The sequence below is a fragment of the Penicillium verrucosum genome, assembly GCF_028828655.1.
Source record: "Penicillium verrucosum strain IBT 35672 chromosome Unknown utg000001l_segment0_segment0, whole genome shotgun sequence".
NCBI lineage: Eukaryota > Fungi > Ascomycota > Eurotiomycetes > Eurotiales > Aspergillaceae > Penicillium > Penicillium verrucosum.
In genome coordinates, this window is record NW_026643210.1 from 9,309,704 (window position 1) to 9,336,966 (window position 27,263).

Genomic DNA, 27,263 nt, shown 5'->3' on the forward strand with positions numbered 1-27,263 from the left:
TCTTGGTATAGGTCAGCCGATTAATATACATTCACCGGTACAATGCAGAAAATGCAAGTATGCACGCCGTTTAAGAATGCAAGACACAAAATATCATACCAAAAAAAAAAAAGAAAGGAAGCAAAAGATGTCTCCGACCAAAGGTGTACCAAACATATGCTCCAAAGGTTGTGCAAAACAAAAAGAATGGGGGTATTTAGGAGAGGCCAAATGTAACTACATGTATGCATATATACTTGATCAGACCACTGGGTCCTCCTCACTGTTGACTGCTTCTCCAAGCGGAAGAACAATGGGCTGGTTGAGTTCAGCGAACGCAGGACGAGGCGGCATTGGGTTCATGGCTTGTCTTTTCGCGTCCATGGTATGAAACAGACGAACACAAGCATACGGGTCCGTAGCAGCATCTAGATAGGGAAAGACAAGATTAGCATATCAGGAGAGAGATTGTGGAGGCCTCTAAGTACTCACATTGAACCTGACGATAACTCAAAGCCCGAGTCCAATCACTGCAGCGGACATCATCACTTTTCTCAAGAGGAAGACCGAAATGCTCATTTATTTGCTCGCTGAGATTGACGCCCCTTTTGTTCACCAATTTGGGATTGTCTTTGCCGTATTTGATCAACTTGTACAGATGGCTGAGCTCGAAGGTGGCCTTAGCATCGATGTCGAGATACTTGCGCAGCCGGGTGCAGTCTGCCTTGATTGAAACGCCCACCTTCATGACATCGGGAGATTCAATGAGGCGTTTCAATGATGGGGAAACCAAGTCCTCCAGAGAACGTGCAGGCTTGAAGAGCGCAACCTGGAAGATGGCGATACGCTCCTCGTTTGCGATTTGGATCACCGAGACATTGCTCTGAATGCTGTCCCAGCCGGACGCTTGAGCCTTCCATTCCATGTCGAATCCGAGGACTTTGCTTCCGAGGAAGTGCTGCACAGCTTCTTCGGTGCTTTGAAGGGTCCGGCAATAATGCACGATGAGTTTCCGGCCATCGGGACTGTGCTGTGAGCTATGGCTCCAAAACTGGGGTGTCGAAGATGGGATTGGTTCATCTCTGGAGTCATCCTCTTCAATCAATCCTGCCTCATGTCCGGTCGCGGTATCCGGGACCGAGGAAATATCGGTTTCAATTGACCGGTCGGACAGGGAATCGCTTTGTCGAAATCGTGTCTGGTGGGAAGTTGCATCCGTACTATACTTTCTCCCACCGTTTGAATCTTGTTTAGGGAATGATTTCCTCGGCAGCATGGTTGCCGGCCGTAGTCCGTTGTGTGTCCGTGTGCTTGGGGATGCATTGCTGGCTTCTCTGGGAATTGATCGATGGAGGCCATTAAGGTGTGGCTCCGAGCTGGGGCCCACCTCTTTGCTCTTCGAGGGTATTCGCGGTGGCTTGGGGAGGACCTGGCTCCCTTCCTGGCTTGTCTGGCTAGTAGGCGCATTTACTAAGAACGGGTTGGACTCAGGCGCTTTGAGGCTCGCTTTTCTCTCCCGGCGTGTGAGTGACGGCTTGTAGATGACACGTCTGGCCTCCTTGTTTGTCTGGCGGGCAGGCGCATTGACTAGGAACGGATTGGGCTCTAGGAACGGGTTGGGCTCAGGCACTTTGAGGCTCAATCTTCTCTCCCGGCGTGTGAGCGACGGCTTATAGATGAGCTGACTGTCCTGCTGACTGTCCTGACCAGCAGACACATCGGCGGGGAGTGGTTCAGATACAAGCGTGTCCACTGTTGTGTGGTCCTCGGCTTTTATTGTTGAAGGATTCAGAGATAGGTTGTGTCCGAGGTGGCTGTCTTCTTGACTGGCTTGGTTAGTAGCTAACTCGGCTGCATGCTGAGGTCCAGCTTTCCTCTTCATTATCTGCCTTACCCTTCCCAAGGAACTTTTCGTGGGTATCACAGCCTGACCGGGCTCCTGATTGCCCTGACTGGCAGGCGAAGACTCGGAATGGCCTGACAATTTTCCTTTCATATATCTTGAAAGGCGGCTTTGAGATGATTTGATAAATGCGGCCTTGGCCTTGGGAGATTCGGATTCCTCTCGTCCCTTCTTACGCCAGGTCTTATTCGTCGAAGAACCCAGTTCTAAAATGTGGGGGATAAAGGAATAAGCTCGCCCGGTCTTGCGATTAATCTTGTCGTGGATAAACTGCCAATCCGTTCGCGTCTGCCGGAGGGCCATTATGGGGATATAAGCGTCAGAAGTGAGCTGGCCCATGCGAGCGGTCCATTTCTTGAAGCCACGGACATCCTGGCTCATCGGATTGAGGACTTCAAACTTTCCAGCAAGATAGACACGTTGTCCCATGGAGTGTAGCAATGTTTCTGATTGAAGACGCAGCCAGTTTAGATGTCTGTATTCAGTGAACATTTGTCGAAGATCGCTGCGATGTTTCTGGAATTCCATGCACCAGTCGGCTATTTTTGGAACAGCATGCTCCATAGTCTCCTCTGGGACCCAAGTCCACAATGTCCCAAGATCACCCTTGAGACTGCGGTAGAGGTACCAAACTTCATTTTGAAGCCCCCACGTGAGAACATCAGTCATGAGCAGTGGCGCTATTACATCCAGCTGTCGCCAGTAGATATGTAGCTCAGGGCTGCGTGCGGGTTTTGGCATCCAAAGATCCTTGTATTCGAGATATATCTTGTTGGATATCATGAGTGAATTGTTGACTAAGTACTGACTTGCCGGTGAGTCCTTTTGGGCACCCAGCGCAAGCGCAAGTAAGACTTGCTTGTCGGTAGCCTTGTTGGGACGTGCATCTGAAGCTGCGGCCATGACATCCTTCAAATTCCATAGTTCACTTCGTCGAAGTGGACGCAAAGCCTCTTGCCTTCTGAGCCAGTATCCACGATGATAATGCGCACATATACGGAGCTCGCGGTCACTTTGCTCAAGGATTTCTTTGTACTGGCCAAACACCCATTTATCGGTTGGGTGAAGGTTCGGACTTTTTTGAAGCTCCAAGCAAAGGTCCCTGATGGGGAAAATTTGTGTGTTAAGGCGTTTCAGTTGCAACTCGTTGTAGTTCTTCTGAATCACTTTGCTTTCATGGAGAAATCTATCAATTCGACTTCTTGCGGTATTCCGGGGACGTACGTAATCATTTTCGAGAGTGTCTCTCAACCGACGGGTGGACAGCTCAGAAATGTCGACCAGAGCTGGTAGGAGTGTCTTTTGAGTCGTACGAAGAGACTCCTTCCAACCATGGATCATCTGGCCAGATATTTCCAGGTTTCTTTCCCACTCTGGAGTTCTTCCAAAAACAATGCAGCAGAAGTCATGATCAATCATTCGACCGGTATTCTCTGCTTTCGTGACAGCAGCCTGTATTCGGTCCAATCCCAGAATGGAAGATGATAGATGTATCACTTCAGCGATATACTTTTGAGTAATCCTCTCTGCTTGTAGAACTTTTTTTGTGTGGTCTGAGACCACATTTACAATGTGCGCGCTGATAAAGCTTGACAGACCCTCCAATTCAGTCACACATTCTTGGGTGGTCTTTTCGGCATGGAGAACCTGTTTTGTTATCCGTGAGACCACATCATTGATTCGATTTTGAAATATTGACGAGAGAGCTGAATATTCGGATTCATAGGCTAGGCTGGCCTTGAGGGATTCATCAAGAAGGTCATCAACATGTTTGTACTTCAATTGGATAAAACTCCCAACAAGTTCCTGATATGAAGGCAGGGAATTGAAATCCTTCTCGATGCGCAGACGTTGAGTAACTCTATTTTTCCCGTCTACTCTCGATCGAACCAAGCTGCCTAGGTCTCGATGTCGGGTAGGGCGGACAAAGGCCGGCCGCCCTGGAATCTGTTTCACGGGGTTTGGTTCTGGGACTTCATCGTCGTCATCCCATATGCCTTCTTTGCGAGGGCTGTTGGAAAAGTTCCGCTTTGGTTGGGAGGTCACGATCGGGATGTACGGGGAGCTTGTGTTCGGAAAAAAAGCTTGTCGGAGCGTTGGAACAGGTCGGGCGGAAGTATTGGGGCTACTGTAGTTTAGTTAGAAAAATAGGTGCTGAAGCTAGACACAATGACGTGTGCTTACTGCCGCTGGTCAAAAAGTCTCCGTCGCAGTGACCCATGGGATTTGGATCTGTTGAGGTGACCGCTATGTTTTGCAATCGAAGATGGGGTCCTCCGACTTGCTAAAAGATTTGGCCGCATTGGCATAATGTATAACAAGCATAGTGGCCTAGCCTAAAGCCCACGAAGCAATCGGATATGATAGATTCAACGGACAAGAAGTGGCGGCTCAGTCTATGAGCAATCAACAAGACTGCATATAGAAAGTCAATTCAATGTCAGGATAGCACTCCATCTTGCGGAGCTCCAAGCGCGCAAATCAACTTTGAGGGTTGCCTCTAAACCTTATTTGGCTTAGTCGCTCGGGCCGGATCATCAGAGGTGCCGAGCGACGAACAATCACGTCCTTTTCTATATCGATCTTGCCCACGCGGAATGCTCGATCATCTTTGTTTTTAAATCAAGACCTTACCCAAGAAAATCTTTATTCAGTGACCATATTTTTGGCCTCCCATCATCATGGCCTCTCAGTTGCTTCCTCTCGGTCCGTGCCTAATGAACCCAAGAAAACCATGACCCCGCTAACTCATTTGATAGAGCTCATTGATAAGTGTGTTGGCTCCCGGATTTGGGTTGTCATGAAAGGTGACAAAGGTCAGCTAAAATTCAGTGGTTCATATTGAAACTAAATCAGCGTACTAATGCTTATGAAGAGTTCTCCGGGACCTTGCTCGGATTCGATGACTACGTCAGTGAGTATCCCTGTATAAGAAGTGACGATCTCATCAGGCACTAATTTCGATATAGACATGGTTATGGAAGACGTGACAGAGTTGTACGTGCTTTGATTTTTTTTTTTTGGATTTCTAGCTTTGAGCTATGCCTTGGCTCCTACGCCCCTAAGCAGTGCTCGTTGATCTCCATCTGGATTTGCAACTTACTGTCGAAATTCTCGACAAGTCACTCTTGTAATCGAGCCCTGGACTAACTTCCTCTCAGCGACTACACCGGTGCCCAAATTAAGCTCCCCAAGCTCTTGCTGAATGGAAACAATATCTGCATGGTAAGTTAATTTCATCTGGATGCCATCTCGGCGCTTTATTAACTCCTCGGTCAGTTGATTCCCGGTGGTGAAGGCCCCGTGGCAAGCTCATGAGCTTGAGATACTGAGTTATTGCCCTGACGAAAATAAAACTTTGTGTATTAATGATACCAAATGCAACGAGATAGAACAAAATCGTTGAATGAATGAACCTCCATGCCAAGCGTGCTTTTCGTCTCTCCCCCTTCATCTCGTGTCTCGGATAGCGCGTAGCTCGGCGTAGAAGAAAGACCAAGAAGATGTTGCCAACAACACCCAAGAGAAACTGTTCTTTCCACGACATGATATTGATTGCAGTACTCCGTAATGGCTACTCACAATCCAAGATCGTATTCCACACTATAGTCGGACTAGTTGCAGCCTCCAATGATATACGGAGTGAAGCATGCAGGAACTTGCCCACAAAAGACCTCTGGGCAACCAGGGGTCCTAGATAAGCTCTCCAACCACAAGCCGTCTCTGCCTGAAGTCAGGGTATCAACGGATATTTAAACTTTGTAACCGGCTATTAGCAATATCTAAAACCATCTCGTCGATACGAACAGAAGCCGCTGCTGCGTGCTGATCGGGCAATTCTTCGTGGATATCGTGATGCACGATGTAGCGAAAGGAACTCCAAATCGCCTTAACTACCCCACATTCAGCGTGTTCAATCGCTAGTCAGTCAACTGCTGTTAGTGGAGATTAATGATGGTGGCCAAACTTAACAAGTACCTCATTAGGAGGTGATCATCCGGTGTACTTTATTCCATATAGAGCTCCGAGACCTGGGTATACACCGGCCCGGTACTAGTGTGACGAAACTTAATAGGTAGCGAATTAGGATACTCACTGACCATCTGGGGCACTTTATTTGGTAGTTATATAGCCCCTACGAAGTACGTACTCTGTAGATCTGGACAGACCGGCCCGGTGCTAGCGCTATTGTGTAGAACTCACACTCGAGCCATCCCTAACTCACGATAACATACATATTCGAGAAGCTTTCAATGGCCAATTTAAAGCAAGATAAGCTGCCCAGGAAAGTGGCAGCCTTAGCCAGAGACAGGAAAAGGGGTCACGATGCGCGCGGGTTTCCAAGGACGTGCTGAAGATGCAGTACCAACTGTCCATGAATAATAAGGGATATTATTCGAATACAAAGTATTCACTTTCCCCAATTCCGCCCCCCCCAAATGCTGAAAGCAGCGGTGTTTCTTTGTGCCGTGTTTCCCCAGACTCCAAAGTAGACTATGTGGAAACTGTTACCTAACAGATTGTCACCCCCGCATTTTATATGCACCTAATATCGACACCAGGTTTACATTGCCACATGTTTATTTTGATAGACTAATTCTATTCGTCTCTATCAGTCCTTTTTTTTAGTTAAGTCTCGGAGTAAGACAAATTGTGGAATACCAAGTCCCCCATGCACCTAAATGGGGAGCTCCGACTTGGCTGTTGGGAATTATTAACCTACCGAGAAAAAATATAGAACAAACCTTGGAATTTATGGAGGATAGTTATTATATTTTATGAAACCAACCTGGGGTAGCCGGGCCATTCCGTGGCGGTGGCGAAAATCCCGATGCGTATCGCGTGCTGTTTGGCCTGGGCTGTGCTCTTTCTGGGGATCTTGCTCGGCTTTAGTGACCTCAAATGGGTAACAATGCTACGGAGTACTCCGATCATCGTACAGAGGACATTTTGCGGGGTATTACCCGTTAACTTCTCATGCTCAATCTTGGAACCTAACAAATAACCTTGAAAGGATGCACGGGTGTATCCATGGAAGAGCCAACTTTGTGCTACAAAGTACAGATATGACCGACAGATTTCACATGGGAACCTATTTAGGTAGGTTGCAGTACAACGTACTCTACGCGTTGGACTATTGTCCGGGCGCAGCCGCTAACCCTCAACGAAAGAGAATCAGCTTTTGCTCTAGTCACCGGAACATGAATGCCAATCCACCCGATGTTACAGTGGCTATCTGTTACGGGAGCGTGGCCAGTAAAATTGGCTACTGCGCGCCATCAGTTTGGGAAGGCTTAAGTGGCTGATAGTCAAGCCTCAATCCAATTCAGCTCAAGGCCGAGAACTCTGGTGCGCTTTTTATTTTCCCTCGCCCCCTTATTATTTGACCGGGTTGCGCGGGCTAGAGTTTAGAGTCTCACTTTGTGGGTGCCCTTATCTAAGAAACTGCTGATGTGCTTGACCCGCATTGCAGACATGAAAGATAAGAGCTGTGGGTCCGTTCTTACATTTCGATCTTGCCCTCGAAGAGCTTCTCTCAAGCTGGGATGTCGCGATTATGATTATGAACACCTTGAAATAGCAACATTCATGCCAAGGTTGGTCACCAAGTGTGATGAATCTTTGACAGGGATTCCCAAATCCAACTATTGGTCCACCGTTGGTGGACCCCAGGATGCGAGGATCTTGGGCCTACCAGAGCTTGCTGATTGATGTGTTCTGCAGTTGCCCAGCGAGAAAAATACGACGGTCTTGCCTAACTCGCCGACACCAGGCCAATCATTACACGGGTTTCTAATGAGCACCGCATGATAGTATCTCCCAAGCACACCCTCTTAGCTTTCTGGTATGCTTCTCCCGTTCTTCCATGCATATCAGTGGCAGACCGCCACGATGGAAAACTCTTCGCTTAGAACGCCTGAGCATAGAGTTTCATGGCGCCATCCCTTATCCCAGTGGACCGCTCGAGATCATGTCAGGCGGTAGCGGCGAACCCTGCCTAGGCGGTTCTTCCTAGAATATCCACAACATGTCGTCTGTCTTTCTCACCACCCAAGCCAAGAGACGTACCCAAGCCCAGGAGACTATACTTTGTACCGAGGTGACTGCCAGAGAAAATCAATTGTGAAAGGTTGCGAATAAGCCTCAGTGGGGCAAATTGCTCCGGCCATATGGCATTGCACGCATCTCCCTGTGTGGTCTCCCTGTGTGGCCCATAGCGCACGCAACAGGAACGGGGTCCGTCGGGAAGCCTTCCCATATGCAAGGGGTGACAACCGAAAGGCCCTTCCGTCCATTAGTATATTGTTGAGTAAAGTTAGTATGTTTCTAAGATTATTTTGTGCAAACCTAGAATACCAGCTTGCGGTAATAAAGTATTCTAGAAGAAAGATTCGCCATGTTGCCCAGGTGGAGGACCGGAGGAAACTGTCTACGGGTGGGATTTATTTTTCTTATCACCCGAAGTTTTCTGATTGGGTAATGATCGACTATCACCCACGGGTAGAGTGCGGAGAGACTGACAGATGGGGTTTAGTGGATCTGGGGATTTGCCGTCTTTGGGCTCCAGAAGCTTGGCTTTTCCTTTTCAAGTCCATCTACTCCGTACACCACCCAAAGAATATTATAATTCCAGATAAAGTCGTTCAAATCTTGTCAGCATGACTATATAATACGAGTCAGCTAGATTGTGGAGACATTAAAGCTAGGGAGTTAGGTGTAGACATTGGACACCAATGACCCGAGGTCAGATCCTTCCGTTGTGAGGCTAAATCACGCGAAGAGAGAGATAAGTAGTGCCCAGGTGGCGTCTAACAGACAGGGCTCCACATCCTTGACTCACAATAAGGAGTAATTATCTCGAATTTCCCTTTTTGATTTAAACAATAAGATAGTAAGGTGAAACACTCAGGTTCCAAGCTCCAAGGGCTTATCTCACAGTAAAAGCTCGGGGAACTTCACCGCTTGCAGGTTACTTCTGTAACTATGTATGAATCATGATAACTAGTAACTCCATAGCCTCGAATAGGATATTTTACGTAAAGAGCACAAAGTAATTTGATTCAAAGGTAAAAAAAGGGTAATTTGCCTATTTTACTATCAGAGCACGCCAAGATTATCAGAAGATTTTGGTCTGAAATGTTATTAGCGCGAAACTCTAGTTAGTCTAAGCGCATGAAAGCAGATACATGTGAGTGCTTTGGATTTAACTAGATTTAATTGGATTTAATTTGGGGATATCGCTCGTAAAAATAAAATAATATCGCTTTTATCTTAAATTGGACTGGTTGTATTTATACCTTCGTCCTCCCCCCTCTCCTAAACGGTCAAACTTGTTTCACCTCTGTGTCCTCTGTGTTGGTTCACAGATCTCAAATTCCCCGAATTCCTCAGGTCGAACATAATTCTATCTACCTTTTCAGATAATCCCAGCCATCCTTACAATAAGAGAAACCTATTCATCTACACACCATGGAGGAGAAGAAGTTAGAGGAGCACACCGTCCAGAGTGGCTCGGACGGTCCCCCATCCTATGGCGACTCATCTCCAACGCAGGGAGGCTTCGGCCGACGAATTTTCGACAGTTTCAAGAGAGACCCTAACCAGAGGGTCTCCGGCCATGCAGGATCCGATGGCGCTGGCTTCGATGTCGAGAGTGCTGCCCATAACACCGCCCACTCCCCGTTACAGCGTCGCTTGAAGGGGCGTCATCTGCAGATGATTGCGATTGGTGGTTCTATTGGTATGTTCTCCATCGAGTTTTCTCTCGTTTGCCCTTGCTAATTCCATTTACCCTGTAGGTACTGGTCTCTTCGTTGGTTCCGGAACTGTGTTGGCCGCTGGTGGTCCCGCCTCAGTATTGATTGCATATATTTTGATTGGATGCATGCTTTACTGCACAGTTCACGCTTTGGGTGAAATGGCCGTTCTCTTCCCTGTTGCTGGTTCTTTCGCCCATTACTCGACTCGTTTCGTGGATCCTGCTTGGGGTTTTGCTATGGGTTGGAATTACGCTCTTCAGTGGCTCGTTGTCCTACCCTTGGAGATTGTGGCTGCTTCCATCACAGTCGATTATTGGAACCCAGGTGTTTCGAATGCCGCCTGGGTAACCATCTTCTGGGTCTTGATTGTCTCAATCAACATGTTCGGTGTGCGAGGATATGGTGAGGCTGAATTCGTCTTCTCCACCATCAAGGTCATTGCTGTTATTGGTTTTATGTAAGTTACGCTACTATCTGCTAAAACTTGACTCCCCAACTGACTTGACTATTAGCATCCTTGGAATCGTCCTCAACTGCGGTGGTGGTCCCGAAGGTGGATACATTGGAGCCAAGTACTGGTACGACCCGGGTGCATTCAGAAACGGGTTCAAGGGTCTCTGCAGTGTGTTTGTCAACGCTGCGTTTGCCTTTGCTGGAACCGAACTTGTTGGTCTTGCCGCCGCCGAAACGGCTAATCCCCGCAAGTCCCTTCCCACTGCTGTGAAGCAGGTCTTCTGGCGTATTGCTCTCTTCTACGTGGTCTCCCTCACTATCGTCGGTCTCCTGGTGAGATACGACGACGAGAGACTCATCAGTGGTTCCTCCTCCGCCGATGCTAAGGCTTCTCCTTTCGTCATTGCCATTGAGAATGCAGGAATCAAAGCTCTGCCTTCGATCATGAACGTCGTCATCCTGATTGCTGTCCTGTCCGTTGGTAACTCCTCCGTCTACGGATCCTCGCGTACTCTTGCCGCCCTTGCCGAGCAGGGTCAAGCCCCCAAGTTCCTCGCATACATCGACCGCCAGGGTCGTCCTCTCTTCGCCATTATACTTGCATCTGTCTTGGGTCTGCTTTGCTACCTCGCCGCCTCAGATGTGCAGACTACTGCCTTCGAGTGGATGATGGCCATCTCGGGTCTGTCGTCTATTTTCACTTGGGGTTCCGTGTGTGGTGCCCACATTCTCTTCCGCCAAGCGTGGAAGAAACAGGGTCACAGCCTGGATGAGCTGGCCTTCCGTTCCCAGCCCGGCGTCATTGGCTCGTGGATCGGTCTCACCTTCAACTGTCTCGTGCTGATTGCCCAGTTCTGGGTTGGTTTTGCCCCCATCGGCTACGCAGAAATGACCCCCAAGGAGATTGTCTACAAGTTCTTCTCTGTGTACCTGGCCGCCCCTGTGGTTCTAGTCTCCTACGTCGGTTACAAGCTCATGTACAAGACCAAGTTTATTTTCCCATCCGAGGCGGATTTGGCTACCGGTCGTCGCGATCTTGATGTTCAGCATTTGGTTGAACAGGAGCGAGCCGAGCAAAAACAATGGCCCATGTGGAAGAAGGTTTACAACTTCTTCTGTTAGACAGGTGTTTCGTCTCTTCACGTTTTCTTTCGCTCTCAATTACACCCCCCCCTTTACATACATACATCTTGATAATTGAAGGCCATTTTAAAGATAGTCACGATACCATAATGCTTTTTTATGAATATGAACAAAATGTTCATTCGTTTCAAGACAACCTACAACATTATATTTACATAGATTAACGTAGATCATGATCTCGAATCTCCAGGCTTGGCGCCAAATACTTGTGGGGGAACGTTTGACCCAGGAAGTCAGGAATGATCAACAGCTTAGGGGTAGGGTGCCACATATTGTACTACATTATTACACTAAATTCTACAATATATATTGATTGAATGTAGCTATATGTTATTACTCTCAGGCAAGACTCACAGCCACATGCGATGTCAATATAATTCAACTGTAAACCAAAAAGAAACAGAGACCAGCCACACACCAACCACCACACCCCCCTTTTTTTTTTCTTCAACAGAACGAAAAAAAAACACCCCAAATTTAAAGATTTGCAGCCAATTACCACCCCGGTGTAATTTTCAACCCCAAAAATAGCCCAAAGTGGATTCAAAGACGGTGGGGACCAGAGCCACACGCTGTAAGCCAAAGGGCTTTTGCTGGGCCGTATTGGTCTCAGATGTACACAAATCCCCGTAATATTACGAGCCACATGACGCCCTACGATCTGGAAATCCATGAACTCCATGAACTCCATCTCCATCTTCATCTTTTCCATTTCTGTTTTTCTTTGTTTTTGTTGCCAGCTTCTTATCAACTTGCACCGCAATTTGCCTAGTCTGGCTTTCGCTCATTTTAGCCTCGAATTCTTCCGCGACCCGGCGCTTAACACCCTGCGCACTCTCTTCTCTTGCATTCCAAAGTGATCTTCCCTCCCTCGTCATTGGTGTCCCCGTCTATGCGCAGTTCCATCCAGCGTCAAGACTGGATATTGAATTGACAACTAAGCCAGCTGGTCTTCGCTCGGTGTCCTTGATCATTTCGCAAACAAACCCAGAGCCTCAGTGCCCCCCCCAAAACGTCAATTCGCTCCGATTGACACTCATTTTCGCGCTTTTCCCGCCATTTTACGATTCGCGTTTTCCTCTGAACCTACGAACTCACCGGTGTCACCTGCCGGATCGCTCTCATTTCTTACGCCGATCACAACGTGTCTCCGCTTAACGGCCTGAATCAGCCTTTTAGCCGCCGCCATAATGCCCGGTTTCGCGGACTCTTTCTGGACCCCCGACTATGCTTCCGGTCTGGGGGTATTGTACGGGAAGCTGCAGCAGGGAGTGGTGGAGAACAAGCAGATTTTGGCCATTGCATCCATGCGTGCAGACGCGGAAGAGCAGTATGGACTCCGCATGGGAGACATTGCCCCGAGCGTGGATAAGATGACGGCAGTGGGATTTGGCAAGGACGATGGAGCCAGTGTCAGAAAGGTTTGTTTTCAGACGGATAGAATGGACTGTAATGAAGGAAGACTGACGTCGCGCGAACCTCGTTACAGGCATACGAAGGAATCCGCACCGAGATGGTCGAGGCCTCCAAGAACCACCAGAAGATCGCCAACAATATCCGTGAATTGGTCGTATCGCCCTTCCGGCGTTGGGGCGAGCAGCACGACATGCGTGTTCAGTACTCGCATGACCTCCTCCAGTCTCGCATCAAGGAACACACCAAGCAGGCGGAGTTGGTAAGGAAGTTGCGCAGTACTTACTTCAACAAGTGTCGTGTCGTCGAGGACCTAGAAGAAGAGAACAAACTTGCTTTCCAAGACCCTGAGACGAGCCCCAAGATCAAGGCTCCTCCGAAGATCATTCTCCCCACCGAGGAAGAGCCCGACGAAGACCCCATCGAGTTGGGTGAGCGGATTTTCCCGCCAGACCACATCAAAAAACTCCTGACCCATATGCTTGATAACATCAAGCTTGGCGAGGCAAAGGTTCCCATCATCGGCACCTATTCGAATGTATCCACCGGCGCGGATATTTCGCAATATATCCAAACCTACATGGAGGCGGAGAATCTGGCTCAGGTGGAGATAATTGGCCAGGATATGGTAGACAGCGGTCTTCTCCGCTTGGTTGGAAATATGGGCAATGTCTTTGCCAATAGCTCCAAGATGAACTATCAGTGGCGTCCCAAGGTTTTCCAGATCACCGGTATTCCAGAAAAAAAAGAAGCCTCTCATGCGTGTCACCTCAGCGGCATCAAGCGAGGATGGTAACGGCAGCGACTCGCCTATTGCATCTGTCTCGGAGATGTTGTCTGGATGGAATCCCCTCAACAACCCTTACCCGAACGAGACGCCTTCGGAGAAGCTTCGAAGGGAGGCCTTGGAAGCCGATGAACGGTACAAGGTTGCTATTCGCCGACTTGATCAGATCCGTTGTCGTCTGGAGGAAGAAGTCATTGGCCAGCTCAAATACATGGAGCAGTGCGAACTGGACCGCCTCAAGGCCATCAAAGCCGTGGTTCTCGACTTCTCGGGCGCGATCAGCAATGTCATTCCCAACCTGCAGAGCACAGTGGATCATATGATGCTATACCAGGAAACAATTCAGCCCCTCGGCGACCTGAGATATCTGCTCGAGAACTACCGCACTGGTGGATTCGTGCCTAAGATCCAAGCATATGAGAACTACTATGGTTCCGTTGAAGGTACAACCATGGTCATTGCCCAGTCATGAAACGTTGCTAATTTTAATTTCCATTAGAACAAAACTTTGGTGTCGACCTTGAAGCTAGAGCTCGTGCCGACCGCAAACGTGTTCCGATCCTGGTCACCACCATTCTGACCTACCTAGATAACCGTAAGAAACTCGTGGATACGTTCAAATTCATGAACCAAGGCTCACAAATTCTACAGGCTACCCTGAACTTGAAGGCGACGAAACACGGCGAATGATCTGGCTGACCGATGTTGATCTCAGCACGACACATAAGCTTCGTCAAGTCTTGAACAACAGCAAGGCCGATTATGCCGAGGTGTTGCCTCAGTTTGAAATCCCAGTTATTGCAAGCGTTCTAAGATTGTACCTTCTTGAATTGCCAGGTTCGTCGCTCTCTCGGTGGCTTGATCTAGGTTCATACTAATCCCCAGATAGACTCATTGGTTTCTTCACAAGTTTACGAGATCGTGAAGACGATTTATTCCACCACCGCTCATGAGACCACGGAAGAAGGACGGATCAAGGTTCTGCAAAGCACCCTTGGACAACTCCGCCTCGTCAATATCGCTACGCTTGATGCCATTATGACTCACTTCACGCGCCTGATTGATTTGACCTCGGCCGACGAAGACTACGTCACTTCGTTGGCACAGGCCTTTTCCCCTTGTATTCTTCGCCCCCGCATTGAGAGCAGTCTGACAATGAATGAGCGCCACAGCTACCGCTTGATCCGCGATCTGTTTGCCCACAAGGACAACATCTTCGGCGAACTGAAGCGCCAGTCGAGTGCGCTCGGAATTACCAGCTCCAGCTCCAACCGTCCACGCGCCATCAGCACGGACGAGAGTAACCGTCGTGCGGCGATGGAGGCCCGCCAGCGAGCTATTGTCAATCGCAGCCGGGCACCCAGTCCCGCCAATCGCCAACGGCATCGACGTGACCGCTCGAGCGGTGCTTCAGAGATAGGCCGGTTCCCGATCAACGTCAACAGCCCTTCCGACCGCAAATCCACCCGCGGTAGCCTAGATGTACCAGCCAACAAGGCTCCCCAGCCTGAAGCTGAGGATGCTCCGGTCGTGAACACCCAAGTTGCCGAGACTGTCACCAACGGCACGTATACCGAGTCTCCTTCCTCGGCTGCTGCCAGCACCAGCGCCCACTCGAGCTCCCCCAGCCCCCCTCCTGTTTCTCTTCCCGAAACAGCCTCCGATGACTCTCCAACTCCAACTCCTACTCCAGCTGCAGCATCTGCCGAGTTCGAGAAGCGCAATTCTATGTCCCGCTCTTCTGGCGCTCGATCTAGCCGCAAGCCAGGCCTTGGTAGCTTGTCCAGCTTCCCTACTGACTCGGCTGCCAGGACCAGTGGCACGGACAGCAACCGAAGCAGCATCGCTGAAAGTGAGCCCAACAGAGTCACTCTGGAGGACAAGCCTATGGATGATTAGGTTTGTGGATTTGTGGATGCAGAGGAAACCTTGTATAGATCGAACTAGGAGCAGTGTATCGGCGTGCTGGGGGAAATATGCCCTATGGCAATACATTCCACTCACGCCTTCGTTGCTCTCTGATCCTGGCGAAGACGACCTGGCGAGTTGCAATTTGGAACGTCACCTTTACTTTTTCTTGTCTTTTGTTTCTCCTTTTGAACTCGAACTTTTTACTGCATGCCTCTTAGGCATGCATGCATACATACCCTGTCCCTTCTGCTGTGCTACTTCAGAAGGGGTTGTTCACATGCCTTTTACCTTGCCTCTGTTACTGTTACTGTGTTTTCCCTCTTATGTTCCCTGATGCATTCCCTTTGTTGCCCTCGTGGTGTTATCCACTTGGTGTATGTATACTCTTGATCCTTTCTCGTGCATATGAATTTCTTTCTGTCCTATGTGTCCTATGTATAGGATTATTCTCTGATGGTGTAGTACTGTAGAATATACGTGGAATTCAATAGCCAATAACAGTTTTTGATTCTTTTTTATGTCTGAAATTACTTTCTCCACCAAGCTCTGGATTCGGGACAAGAACCACCGACAAGTTTTAGCTCCCATGACTCAAGGGACCTAACATCCTCCCCGAAAATATCAGACACCAAGAGTACTTCGTACGAATAACCAACCCCGCATCCCCATCTTCCAATCTACAACTCAACTAAACCCCACACCAGCCAAAAACACAACACCCAACTACATAACCCAAAGCCATGACACCAACCCAAATCCCAATTGTGGATTCCCACATCCACCTCTTCCCAGCAACACACCTAAAAACCCTATCCTGGTACAACGACAACAACCCCCTAGCCACCCAACACAGCGTAAACGAATACCGCCACGCAACAACACAATCCAGCACCACCCCATTCCTCCGGGGCTTCATATTCCTCGAAACAGACCGCCTCTCCTCAATAACCGACTCAACCCCACCAAACCACGGCTGGGAACATGTCTTAGACGAAGTCTCCCTCCTAACACGCATAGCCCTCGGTACACCAATCCCAGGCGAGGGCCACGTCCCCCAAGACAAGTCCCTCTGTCTGGGGATTGTGCCTTGGGCGCCTGTTCCCGGTGGACCGGATGTGTTGAGCGCGTATATGGAGCAGGTCCGTCGTCGCACTGGGGAGGTGGTTTGGGGGAAGGTTAGGGGGGTTAGGTATTTGGTGCAGGATAAGGTTGCCGGGACGATGCTTGGGGATGGGTTTGTGGGGGGGTTGAGGTGGTTGGGGAGGGAGGGGTTTGTTTTTGATCTTGGGGTTGATGCGAGGTCTGGTGGGTTGGGACAGTTGAAGGAGGCGGTTGAGATGATGGGGTTGGTTTATAGGGAGTTGGAGGGGGAGCGGGCGGTTACGATTGTTATTAGTAGGTCTTTTTTTCTTTTCTTGTGGTGAGATTTCAGGATTCGGGTTCTTCTTGCTAACTATTGATTATAGACCATTTGTGCAAGCCTAACCTTCGTTTGGTAGACGATATTCACTCTCATCCTGAGTTCCTTGAGTGGAAGGATCTTGTCACTAAGATGGCGAGGGTGGATCCTAGGACTTATATGAAGCTTTCTGGGGCGTTTTCGGAGCTTCTGCCGCTAGAGGCGGAGTCGGAACCGGATTTTGGTGCCATTGTTGAGCGCGTGCAGCCATGGACTGATGTTGTTTTTGATGCTTTCGGGCCGGATCGTGTTATGTTTGGATCGGACTGGCCGGTGTGCAATGTTGGTGGTGGTGGGAATGATGTGTCTTGGGGTAGATGGAGACGTGTGGTGGAGGAGATTCTGCAACAGAGGGGACTGTCTGAGGAACAAAAGAGGGATGTATGGGGATCTGTTGCTTTGCGTGCTTATGGTATAGAGATCTAGAGATTTGATTACCTTAAGCATAGAAATGCAAAGTCCCTTGAGCTTGAAATATGTATATTCATGAAAGTCGACTTGACAAAAACTATATATATCCTCATTGCAGGTTAACAAACAACCCACCATCAACCAGTAGTTGCGCACCAGTCACATAACTACTCAATTCCTCACAAGCCAAGAAAACAGCCGGCCCAGCCAAATCCCGCGGTTGACCGAGTCTGCCCAGCGGAATCCGACCCTCCATATAACTCCGCTTAACAGGATCCTTCATATCCTCCTCATTAAGCTGCGTCCGGATAGTCCCCGGCAGCAGCGCATTACACCGAATACCATATTTACCGAGCGCGCACGCACACGACTGCATGAGACTCAATACACCGGCTTTGGTGGGTGTGTAATGTGTCTGCTGGGCACCGCCGACCAGAGCGGAGATGGAGCTGACGCCGATGATGGATCCGCCCGATGGCGATTGGGTCAGTGCCATTTGGCGGGCTGCGGCTTGGGTGGCATAGAATGCGCCTGAGAGGTTTGTTGACACTGTGTGGTTTAAGAGGGAGGGCTCGAGCCTGGTGGGGGTTGTTAGAGAGGAGAAGAGGGGGGTGGAATTGGAAATGATAAATTCTTTGGGTATGGCTCACTCTAGGAATTCGGCGAATTGACACACGCCTGCGTTGCTCACGAATACATCTAGTCGACCAAATGCTTCGACAGTCTTTGCGACGAAGTTCTGACCTGTCTCCGGCTGTGAAATGTCGCCCGATACCGTGAGGAATCGTGTCTTGGCTGCTTCGGGTTCGATCTCGTTCACGTCTTTGCGTAGTGCTTCTAGTAGTGTATCCTCCTTTTCGCCGCCGAGGTGACTGATGGAGACTTTGGCTCCATGTCGGATGTAATCAAGGGCAATTGCCTGTAACATGTTAGTTTTTTTTTTTTCTTTCTCTCTGAATGCATTTGAATTCGGAGATGAGAAACCATACCCGTCCGATGCCTGTGAGGCCACCGGTGATGGCAGCGACTTTACCAACTAATAACTGCGGGAAAGCCATTGGGGATGTTGAAAATGGAGAGGTGTCGTTCGTAATTGTCATAATTCCTATAATTCTCATAATTCTCACCTGGGGCCAAAAGGTGGGATGAATTTCTTGAGCTCGGTGGTTCGTGGTGATGTTACCCCGAGTTTTGTGGGGAAACCCCCACATTCTCCGGCAAATTGGATGAATTGGGTACCTAGTTACCTACCTACCTACCTACCTACCTAGGTAGGTAACTAGGTAAGTACATATTTACTATTTTGATATTCCTGTTATCCCGCGCTTTTCAAAGACATCTTGACGTTAAATTGAGATCTTCACCAACAGATCTCTCCATGCAGATCATCCACTCTATATATTCGTCTACAGTGCAGATATAAAAGTGTCTCTAAATATTATTCTTGGTTTCAACGCGCTAGCATATTCATGTAGCCTTGAATTTATCCATTTTTTCCCTCATCATTGCTCACCGGAGCTTTCCCTTTACCACCTATTTAAAGAATCAGTAACTCGAGTTCGTGAGAGTGTTTGATGGTGCCTCACTGCTCTGATATAACACTGCAGCAAGAAGAACAGCAATTGCCGAGGCCTATGAAAGGTTAGAAGTCAGAACCCCTATCGACGTTATAGACTCTCTGGACAGAAATCAGGTCATCTTACTAGTGAAAGGTCCATCCCTTCTGCCACCACCACTTCCCACGACGGTCGTTTTACGGGTAGATACACCGCAGCAATATCCGTCAATTTTACGATCGCCACCAAATTACCCCGGTGATAAACATTTGTCTTGGACTTCCAGACATTCTGTCCGCGAACCTCCAGTATCGTCTCTTCTCCGTTTGCAGCAGCATTACGAAGATGAACATCAAACTTGTCTTTGAGAGCACTCCATTTCGGTACAACCGTAGCAATAGGCTCAGAAGCGGTTCCTTTACTGCTGCTCTCTCCGGGAAGATGAAGGTACCATGTTACCCCCGCCTTTTTCCGAGATATGTCAAACAGGGGAAGACCTGAAGCGTCGCGAAAATGTCGTCGCTGAGACCATGACGCGATTTCACCATCGACGCTAAAGAGTTTTTTTAAAAGAGGTTCTTCGGCAGTTGGAGTGCTTGAAATTGTGAAGTTGCCACTGGACCAGCTCACACTATGTTGTTTCACCTGAATTGTTGTGGTTGATGAAGCAACATGTTCCGGAAGGACGGCGATGGGTTGTTTGGTTCGTGTGAGTGATTCCATTTCGTTATAGTGGGAGACGGGGTTAAATTCAAAATCAGGGTATTGAGAAGGTCAGAAGGGGAAGAAAAGGAGCCGGAGTTGGGCGTTGATGGATTAGGATCTGGAATAAATACAAAGGTTGGTAGCGGTAGGGATCTGCTCTAAAACTAGTGGCAGTTTATAGAAATATCAATTTACATATGACGTTGTCCAAGGCTTTAGGGCAGAGTTCGTCTGTAAGGATTTGGGGGCGTCTTCTCTTCTTGGTAAGGATACGCCTTTTTTCGATATTGCCAATAAATTGACACAGAAACTAGGGACCTAGCGGTAAAACCTGGCCAAGCAAGACCTTCTCAGTGGTTTGTGGGCAATACCACTTGGTGCCAATGCATTAGTGGGGGATAAATCGTGGACCTTCATTTGGTGGATTTGGTGGGATGTACTGGCCCACACGTTGGCCCCCAGTTATTTAGTCTCGGGGCGGCTCAGGTGGATCAGCCAATTTTTAGTTTTTGTGACTTCTCTTCTGAATCGATGGATTCTTTGTGGAATTGCCTTAGAAGACGACAGATTCCGAGAACAGGTCTGAGATATCCGACGATGTAATCTATAGGAATCCGGAGAAAATGCAGACTATGGCTCGTTGGAGATGTACACAGCCATATGTTGACCAGGACCCCCACTTCACATACTATGTATGAGCAGATATATATTTATAAATCCAGCGGATCTCACCGTTAAGTTTGTCTATCGGATCATCTTCGAACACCTTGTAGAACCAGACTGGACTAGTTACCCTGGTTTGGTTATATAACCCATGAATCTACCATTAACGTTGTTATCGCCTTGGTGAATATCATCTGCCTATGCTAGATGCCTATACTAGATTACCATATAATCGGAATTACTATTTAATGATAATTGACATGAGAAGGGCCATGAGATGGTATTTAAAGGATAGTGAAATCCGATGTGTAGGTATGTACATGATTCTCGTATAGCGCGTAAATATCTGATAAACATGAAATAGATCAAGGACATAAAAATATAAAAGAATTCCGCCAAATAGTCGACATCTACGCAGAGCCATTGGTTGCCTCCTCGTTGTCAGGTGCACGTAGGGACTTCTGGGGTGCCGGTGTAAGGATAGCAGCAGCAGGGATCAGGGGAGCAGCGGGGTTAAGTTCCAAACCAAAGCCGGGCTTGTCCAAGATAGAGACGTCAAGGTAGCCCTTGGTAGGAATGGGCTCGTTCAAGAAAAGGTTACCGAACACAGGCTCAACAGTGTGGCCATCGGCAGAATTGGCAAGGTACTCCTGGAAGGGACTGTTGGACTGGGAGACAACAAAGTGGTACGAGTAGGGACCGGATGCGTGGGGCACAACGGGAAGATCATAAGCAGCAGCCATGGCAGAGACCTTGAGCAGCTCGGTCATTCCACCAACCCACATCACATCGGGCTGGAGGATGTCAACGTTGCGGCCCTCAATAAGCTTGCGGAAGCCGTACCGGGAGTACTCGTGCTCGCCGGTAGTGAATGTGACAGTGGGGTGGGCACGCTTGAGGAGCGCGTGGCCGTCAAAGTCATCGGGCGAGAGGCACTCCTCCCACCAGTCAATGTCGAGCCCAATAGCCTCACAGCGCTTGACTAATTGGATTGTGTAGGGGACAGTCAAAGACATGTAGCAGTCCACTCGTAGTGGGAAGTCAGCCCCGACTTTCTCGCGCTGCTGACGCAGGTATTCGACGTTCTTCAGAAGGCCCTCGGTACCCTCATCGGGACCGTGTGGCAAGGCCACCTTGGCGCCGATGAAGCCGGCAGCCTTTGCGGAACCGGGCTGGGGACCAGTGCAGTAGAAGTTCAATCGTGTTCGAGTCGCTCCTCCAATCAACTTGTAGACGGGCTCCTTGCGGATCTTGCCCTGCAGATCCCACAGAGCCAGGTCAATGACTGAGATCACGGCGACGGGTAGACCCTTGCGGCCGTAGAACATCGAGGCGCGGTACATCTTCTCAAAGAGGTCGTTGGTGTCACGGGGGTCTGTTAAAATATAGTTCGTCAGAAAAATCCATTTTTCTATGTATATGAAATGGTGTACATACCCGCGCCAACCAGGAAGCGGTTAAAATGTTGCTGGGTCAGCCAGCATGCAGGCGGACCTCCGAAACCAGTCGCAAAGCCCTTGGTGCCATCAGTGGCCTCAATCTCCACACAGAATGATCCCAAAACATTGATGCCCCATGACGTTCGTGAGCCACGGAATTGTGCCCACTTGGTCATAGGGGTGGAGATATTGCTGTCGACCAGCCAGTGGCCTCCTTTGACCTGTATCGATAGTTAGCATATCAAATTTTGAGACAATTAACATCTCCGAGCTCTTACATTGTGGTAGTCACCGCCGGAGCCAACACCATCAATGATGAAGGTGCGGACTTCCTTAATTCGGGGGAATTCCGTTATTGAACCCATGATGTATGAAATGAACAAGTGTCAAACGAAAAGAAACTCAATAATTGTCAACAAGAGATGATAGAGAAAGAAAATAAAGTAGAAATCCAACAATTGCGGGGGATTCATGTCTATTTCAACGAATTCCACATGCCGAGGGGAGCTCGGTGCATTGCTAACCCGAGACTAACCCGAGAGACGGACAAACGCCGATTCGGAGAATTTATTGCGACAACACATGTTATTTGATTTATTTCAGGCTATATGTGGGGCGGATAGAAATGCTCTTGAAATTCCATAAGAATCTATAGGCTATAGTTTTCAAACTTCAACAGAGGGTCTACCAGGAAACCTCGAAAGGGGGAAGTATGATCTATTTATCGACATCCACGCCGTTGGCCACAGAGCCAAACACGTCCAAAGCATGGCCGAGATATCCCTGAGCTCCTTTGAGTCGAGGGGTCATATCACTCCCTAGAGGGAGAAGCTTCTCGGTTTGACTGTCTTCACCAACTCCCTCGCCAGCAACGACCTGGTACACAGCCTGCATTGCCTTGTCCTTGTCACCGTTGGGCTTGATCTTCCCACTGACCAGAAGACCCTGAACCTGCTCGGTAAAGGTTCCCTTGTAGTCCTCCGGCAGGGGAGTCTTGCCCAGAACCACCGAGTTGGGCATGTTGGTATTGAAGGTTCCGAGAACGACAGTCAGGGTGCGGATGTTGAATGGGGCAACCTCCTTAGCAAGAATCTTGGTAAGCGCTATCAAACTCACCGTTAGCTACCTCTCTTGGCAATAGGCTCATTAGTACATACCGTCCAACCCAGCCTTTGCACCCGCGTACACTCCCATGGTGGGAATGCCATCAAGCGAAGCACCGCTGCTCATGTTGACTATAACGCCGGACTTTCGCTGGCGCATATGTGGCAGAACGGCCTGAATCAGACGCAAGGGACCAAAGTACATGGTCTCCATTTGGGTTCTTACTTCCTCTTCGTCCACAGTCTCGACGGGGGCGTATATGGAATAGCCGGCGTTGTTGACCAGCACGTCAATATGGTCGCCATGGCTTTCGAGCTCGGTGATGATATCGCCGCTGTCACGACTGTCCACATCAAGCTGCACCCATTTGCCCCCCTTGGACTCGATCTCGGCAACCAGCTCGGGGGTGCGTGATGGGTTGCGCGAGGTCGCAATGGCCTTGTGTCCACCAGTCTGGGCGGCGCGGGTCAGAGAAAGGCCAAAGCCAGAGGAGCAGCCAGTGATGAGCCAGGTGAGCTTGGTAGTAGCCATGATGAAGGTATTGATAGTGATAACATACAAGAGCGTCGACAGGTCTGCTTTAAGTATAACGCACCGGAGTTATCTCTGCACTAACACCGCAAACTTGTGATGACCCCGAATGACCCCATTAGTCTACTTGGGGTAGGCGGATTTACTCGGGCTTATGGCAGATATTGGTTGGAAATTTTGAACTGGCTAGCTAGTATGTAGTAAAAGGGTGGGTTTAGGGATGTGTAAATCACAATCTATATTGATAAAACCCCTAAAACTCGCATTTTAGTTATTGGTTTCATAGAACGTGATGGCATGGATAATTCCCCCAGTAAACTATAATGACACGTTGATAATATTGGGCTAGTAGATGTTGCAATTAGCCAGCAGTTTTCAATACTCAATTACACGAAAAGCTTGATATGTATATTGTGGAAGTCCAAGACTCGAAGCCATTTTATGTCTGTGTATTTCCGGTACAGTTAACGAATAGGATTCAAGGCAAAAGTACCCAACATTCATGCATATACAAAGTTTACGGTTTCTTTTAAGCAATGATGATTCTATGGCATATCAGAGATTATATTAGACATAGTAAGCCTTGCAACTCTCCTATAGACTAGTAGTGACGATGGGGTTCTGTTGAACCGTTTGCGCACCCCTATTTTAGAGTATAAGCTATTTGCTGACATATTGCAAATAATGCATAATTTCACTTATTGACTTCTGATTAAATATCAAAGAAATAGAAGAAATAGAAATAGAAGATATCGAAGCATCGGGAGATTCCAAAAGCGGAGAGAATGCGGGGGACCCCGGTTTCTGCCTGAGGCCTTAGCTCCACGAGTCCGACCATTTCTGTTTCTGCTTTCTCTTTTTCCCTCGGGTTCAATACTGACTATCGTGGAGAACATTCCAAGGCTCCCTCTGTCTGAAAACAATATACCAGACTATCCCAGCCTATTTGGACATCCCACCGTGAAGCAGTTTTACACCATGCTCGGTCCCTGATAGGGCGAATTGCTATCTCGCTAAATCAAAATGCCGAACACTGCGCTTCTCGCCCAGGAGTCCCCGTCCTCCAATCAGCAATTCGGCGATTTAAACCGAGATCAGAGTGCAGAGTATTCCTCCGATTCTGATAACGATCATGTTGGACTCAATGGCTCCACAAGAGCCTTGAAGCGAAAACGCCCCCTCACTGTCTCGTGCGTACCTGAATCACCTCGGCTTACCGTTTGTATGAAATGTAACCGGAACTAATTCTACCAAGATGTGAACTATGCAAGCAGAGAAAGGTTAAATGTGGTATGCTGTAAAAAAAAACCCTAGGGAGACACTCCGTTTCTAATATTGACCAACCCAGACCGAGTACAACCGAGCTGTGGCTGGTGTACCCGAAATGGCCAACTATGTGAATATAGAGAACGAAAGAAGCCTGGGCTGAGAGCTGGCTATGGAAAGGAGTTAGAACAAAGACTTGGTACGTTGCTATACAGTCTGCTCGTCGTCTATTTCATGTCTCACTCGTGCCCCAGATCGATTGGAAGACATTATCCAATCGCAAGCTCGGCTTATCGAGATGCATATGTTGCAAAGCCAGTCTTCGGTGGGTCACGGGTTACCTCAAACCGGGCCTCTTTCATATAGCTCTCCATCCGAGCCGTCAGCAGTCCACGGGCCTAGTCCTAGTACGGCCCTGTACTTCAACGATCCTGGGTCTGCTGTTACTCTACCCTCACGCCGCGCGGATGTGTCTACCAACAGTCCATCAGACGGCTCTGTGAGGAATGCGTCACATAATCATCTACAACATGACATGTCAACGGTGTCAGCTGGTGGCCAGTTGTTACATACCCAAAACGCACATCACGATTACACAGGAAACGAATCCTCTTTGAAGGTTCCCGTCAACATATACTCAAACCAAGAGCAATCTCTTGCTAATCCTGATCTAGATCTGCCACCATATGATTTGCTCTATGCTTTGGTAGATCTCTATTTCGAACATATCAATTCCTGGTGCCCAATCCTCCACCGGCGAACAACCCTGGATACCTTTTTTGGTCCAACGCCACTAGACGAGGCAGACCGAATGGTGTTGTATGCAATTGTGGCAACAACTCTGCGTTTTTCCTCCGACAACAGGCTTAATGACCAGAACAGAAAGCGCTATCACGACTCGTCCAAACAAAAGGTCGTCCTGTATGGCCTAGAAAATTCTTCCGTCAAGGCACTTCAGGCACTTGTGATTTTAGCTCTTGATCTGGTTGGATCGTCCAATGGTCCACCGGGTTGGAAGCTCCTTGCCCTGATTACCCGATCTGTAGTTCAGCTAGGGTTAGCCGTGGAATCAAAGTCTTCTCTTATCAACCCCCTCTACCCCTCAATCTATACTCTGAGGGCTGTCACTCTTTCGGAGCCAGACTCTTGGATTGAGGATGAGAGTAGACGTCGTTTGTTCTGGATGGTCTACCTGCTGGATCGATATTCCACCCTGGCGACTGCGTTCAACTTCGCCTTGGACGACAGAGATATCGACCGCAAACTTCCTTGCAAGGATGATTATTTTATGAAGAATCAGCCCGTTGAGACGCGGTGGTTCCAGTGTTCCAGCGACCGCGCGGATTATCTCACAAAAGCCGAGAATGTTGGGTCTTTCGGTCTCTATATTGAAATCTTGGGTATTCTCTCGCGGATTCACCTGTTCTTGAAGCGGCCCGTGGATATCGGAGCACTCTCCGATGTCGCGGAATGGCAGGCTACCTATCGCAAACTCGACAGCGAGCTTACATCCTGGGAGTTCAATCTCCCGGCGGAATATGCCTATGAGAACTCGTCCCGCCTCTTCAGTGGGCCCAAGAATGGCCGGGCTCTGCACAGTGACTGGGTGCAATTACATGCAACCTACCAAACGTGAGTAGGCCACATCTTCATCTTTATGTTCCTAGCGATTAACGCGCCAATTACTCTAGAGCTGTGATTCGTCTGCACTCCTCAGCGGCATACCCGACAACCCGATCTCCAATCTTCACGCCCTCATACAGCGCCAGCCAGCGATGCCTACTAGCTGTCGAAAACATTCTATCAGTAACAAGGTTCGTTGTAGAGCACACCATGCTAGACAAGATGGGCCCACCATTCGCCTTCACTCTCTGGGTCTCGGCACGCTTACTCCTCGTCCACGGCTCAACCATTGCACATACCGTCAGCCCCGATATCATCTTTTTCGTGGATACTCTATTCCAGTTAGGAAAATATTGGAAAGTTGCCGAGCGATACAGCAGCATCCTTCAACGCGTCCTGGACGAGTACAACGAGTATCAGCAATCCATCGCCATGGATGGCGAACGATCCACGCCATCAACAGTCAAGATTCTCGCCGATATGCGTCGCTGTGCGTTTGATCTTGATTTTTTGATCTCGCGTCAACCACGTGAATCACCTGCCGACAATGGCATTGGTGAGAGCCACCAGCCCCAGCCGCCCCTCTCGACAATGCCCACCCGCAGCTTCGCCCCCAACGAACTCGAGTACCTCGATGTTTTTGGTTTCTTCAATGTTCCCCGTGTTCCTCCCACTCGGGCTCCTGACTTGTCTACTTCTACTCCGTCTCATTTGGAAATACCAGAGTCTATGCCAAATCCGATGTCGATCCATGGCTTGACGGATGCTGGCCCCGTGCCTCCAACTGGGCCGGTAGATGATGGTGGTCATCACTCCAATGCGAATGAATTCAACATCACAAACTACTTGATTCCGACGCCGGAGACTGATTGGCTGTTTCGACCGTCCTAGTGGCACTTCCTCCTTCTCGTTTGCGCCCTTTTAGTCGCTTCTTGCTTAAATACCGACGAAATCGTTCATCTCCGGCGAACACCGAAGTCATGTGAAGACCGATCGCAGTCCGTACGCTTCACACGGTATTGGTTCAGCTGAACGACCCTGGCATACAGATAATTCTGTAAACTCAACAAAGAAGGCTTATCACCGTCTTGGAATGTGCGCTCACTATTGAGTGCACCTCGGATCCTTTTCTCTCTTCGGGCATTGAGATTGGCTTG

The 27,263-nt window shown here is 48.8% G+C and overlaps 10 protein-coding genes across 10 annotated transcripts; 5 read left to right on the forward strand and 5 right to left on the reverse strand.

Annotated features, from left to right (window-relative positions):
* Window positions 1-240: 240 nt before the first annotated feature.
* N7516_003365 (3'-5' exonuclease) lies at window positions 241-4,185 on the reverse strand (the record flags this gene model as incomplete). Its single annotated transcript, XM_057216085.1, has 3 exons — window positions 241-407; window positions 472-4,010; window positions 4,067-4,185. The coding sequence occupies 3 exons, from the start codon at window positions 4,183-4,185 to the stop codon at window positions 241-243; spliced, it is 3,825 nt and encodes a 1,274-aa protein (XP_057077968.1).
* A 378-nt stretch (window positions 4,186-4,563) lies between these two features.
* Window positions 4,564-5,200, forward strand: N7516_003366 (RNA-binding protein LSM5; the record flags this gene model as incomplete). Its single annotated transcript, XM_057216086.1, has 6 exons — window positions 4,564-4,588; window positions 4,642-4,698; window positions 4,758-4,796; window positions 4,852-4,879; window positions 5,044-5,107; window positions 5,162-5,200. 6 exons carry the CDS (start codon window positions 4,564-4,566, stop codon window positions 5,198-5,200), a joined length of 252 nt encoding a protein of 83 aa, XP_057077969.1.
* A 4,152-nt stretch (window positions 5,201-9,352) lies between these two features.
* Window positions 9,353-11,217, forward strand: N7516_003367 (amino acid permease GAP1; the record flags this gene model as incomplete). The annotated part of the gene is made up of 3 exons (XM_057216087.1): window positions 9,353-9,623; window positions 9,682-10,099; window positions 10,155-11,217. 3 exons carry the CDS (start codon window positions 9,353-9,355, stop codon window positions 11,215-11,217), a joined length of 1,752 nt encoding a protein of 583 aa, XP_057077970.1.
* Window positions 11,218-12,347: 1,130 nt separating this feature from the next.
* On the forward strand, window positions 12,348-15,337 carry N7516_003368 (GTPase-activating protein RGD2; the record flags this gene model as incomplete). Its single annotated transcript, XM_057216088.1, has 6 exons — window positions 12,348-12,659; window positions 12,728-13,366; window positions 13,392-13,881; window positions 13,938-14,033; window positions 14,090-14,275; window positions 14,328-15,337. The coding sequence occupies exons 1-6, from the start codon at window positions 12,429-12,431 to the stop codon at window positions 15,335-15,337; spliced, it is 2,652 nt and encodes an 883-aa protein (XP_057077971.1). The 5' UTR covers window positions 12,348-12,428.
* Window positions 15,338-16,089: 752 nt separating this feature from the next.
* N7516_003369 (uncharacterized protein) lies at window positions 16,090-17,234 on the forward strand (the record flags this gene model as incomplete). The annotated part of the gene is made up of 2 exons (XM_057216089.1): window positions 16,090-16,744; window positions 16,816-17,234. 2 exons carry the CDS (start codon window positions 16,090-16,092, stop codon window positions 17,232-17,234), a joined length of 1,074 nt encoding a protein of 357 aa, XP_057077972.1.
* Window positions 17,235-17,328: 94 nt separating this feature from the next.
* Window positions 17,329-18,277, reverse strand: N7516_003370 (SDR family NAD(P)-dependent oxidoreductase; the record flags this gene model as incomplete). Its single annotated transcript, XM_057216090.1, has 3 exons — window positions 17,329-17,797; window positions 17,870-18,138; window positions 18,209-18,277. 3 exons carry the CDS (start codon window positions 18,275-18,277, stop codon window positions 17,329-17,331), a joined length of 807 nt encoding a protein of 268 aa, XP_057077973.1.
* Window positions 18,278-18,764: 487 nt separating this feature from the next.
* Window positions 18,765-19,498, reverse strand: N7516_003371 (uncharacterized protein; the record flags this gene model as incomplete). The annotated part of the gene is made up of 2 exons (XM_057216091.1): window positions 18,765-18,851; window positions 18,923-19,498. 2 exons carry the CDS (start codon window positions 19,496-19,498, stop codon window positions 18,765-18,767), a joined length of 663 nt encoding a protein of 220 aa, XP_057077974.1.
* Window positions 19,499-20,553: 1,055 nt separating this feature from the next.
* Window positions 20,554-21,947, reverse strand: N7516_003372 (L-rhamnonate dehydratase; the record flags this gene model as incomplete). The annotated part of the gene is made up of 3 exons (XM_057216092.1): window positions 20,554-21,518; window positions 21,581-21,803; window positions 21,861-21,947. The coding sequence occupies 3 exons, from the start codon at window positions 21,945-21,947 to the stop codon at window positions 20,554-20,556; spliced, it is 1,275 nt and encodes a 424-aa protein (XP_057077975.1).
* A 352-nt stretch (window positions 21,948-22,299) lies between these two features.
* On the reverse strand, window positions 22,300-23,217 carry N7516_003373 (SDR family oxidoreductase; the record flags this gene model as incomplete). The annotated part of the gene is made up of 2 exons (XM_057216093.1): window positions 22,300-22,685; window positions 22,740-23,217. The coding sequence occupies 2 exons, from the start codon at window positions 23,215-23,217 to the stop codon at window positions 22,300-22,302; spliced, it is 864 nt and encodes a 287-aa protein (XP_057077976.1).
* Window positions 23,218-24,240: 1,023 nt separating this feature from the next.
* N7516_003374 (putative C6 transcription factor) lies at window positions 24,241-26,997 on the forward strand (the record flags this gene model as incomplete). The annotated part of the gene is given in 4 exon segments (XM_057216094.1): window positions 24,241-24,439; window positions 24,566-24,682; window positions 24,699-26,115; window positions 26,175-26,997. 4 exon segments carry the CDS (start codon window positions 24,241-24,243, stop codon window positions 26,995-26,997), a joined length of 2,556 nt encoding a protein of 851 aa, XP_057077977.1.
* Between the last annotated feature and the right edge of the window lie 266 nt (window positions 26,998-27,263).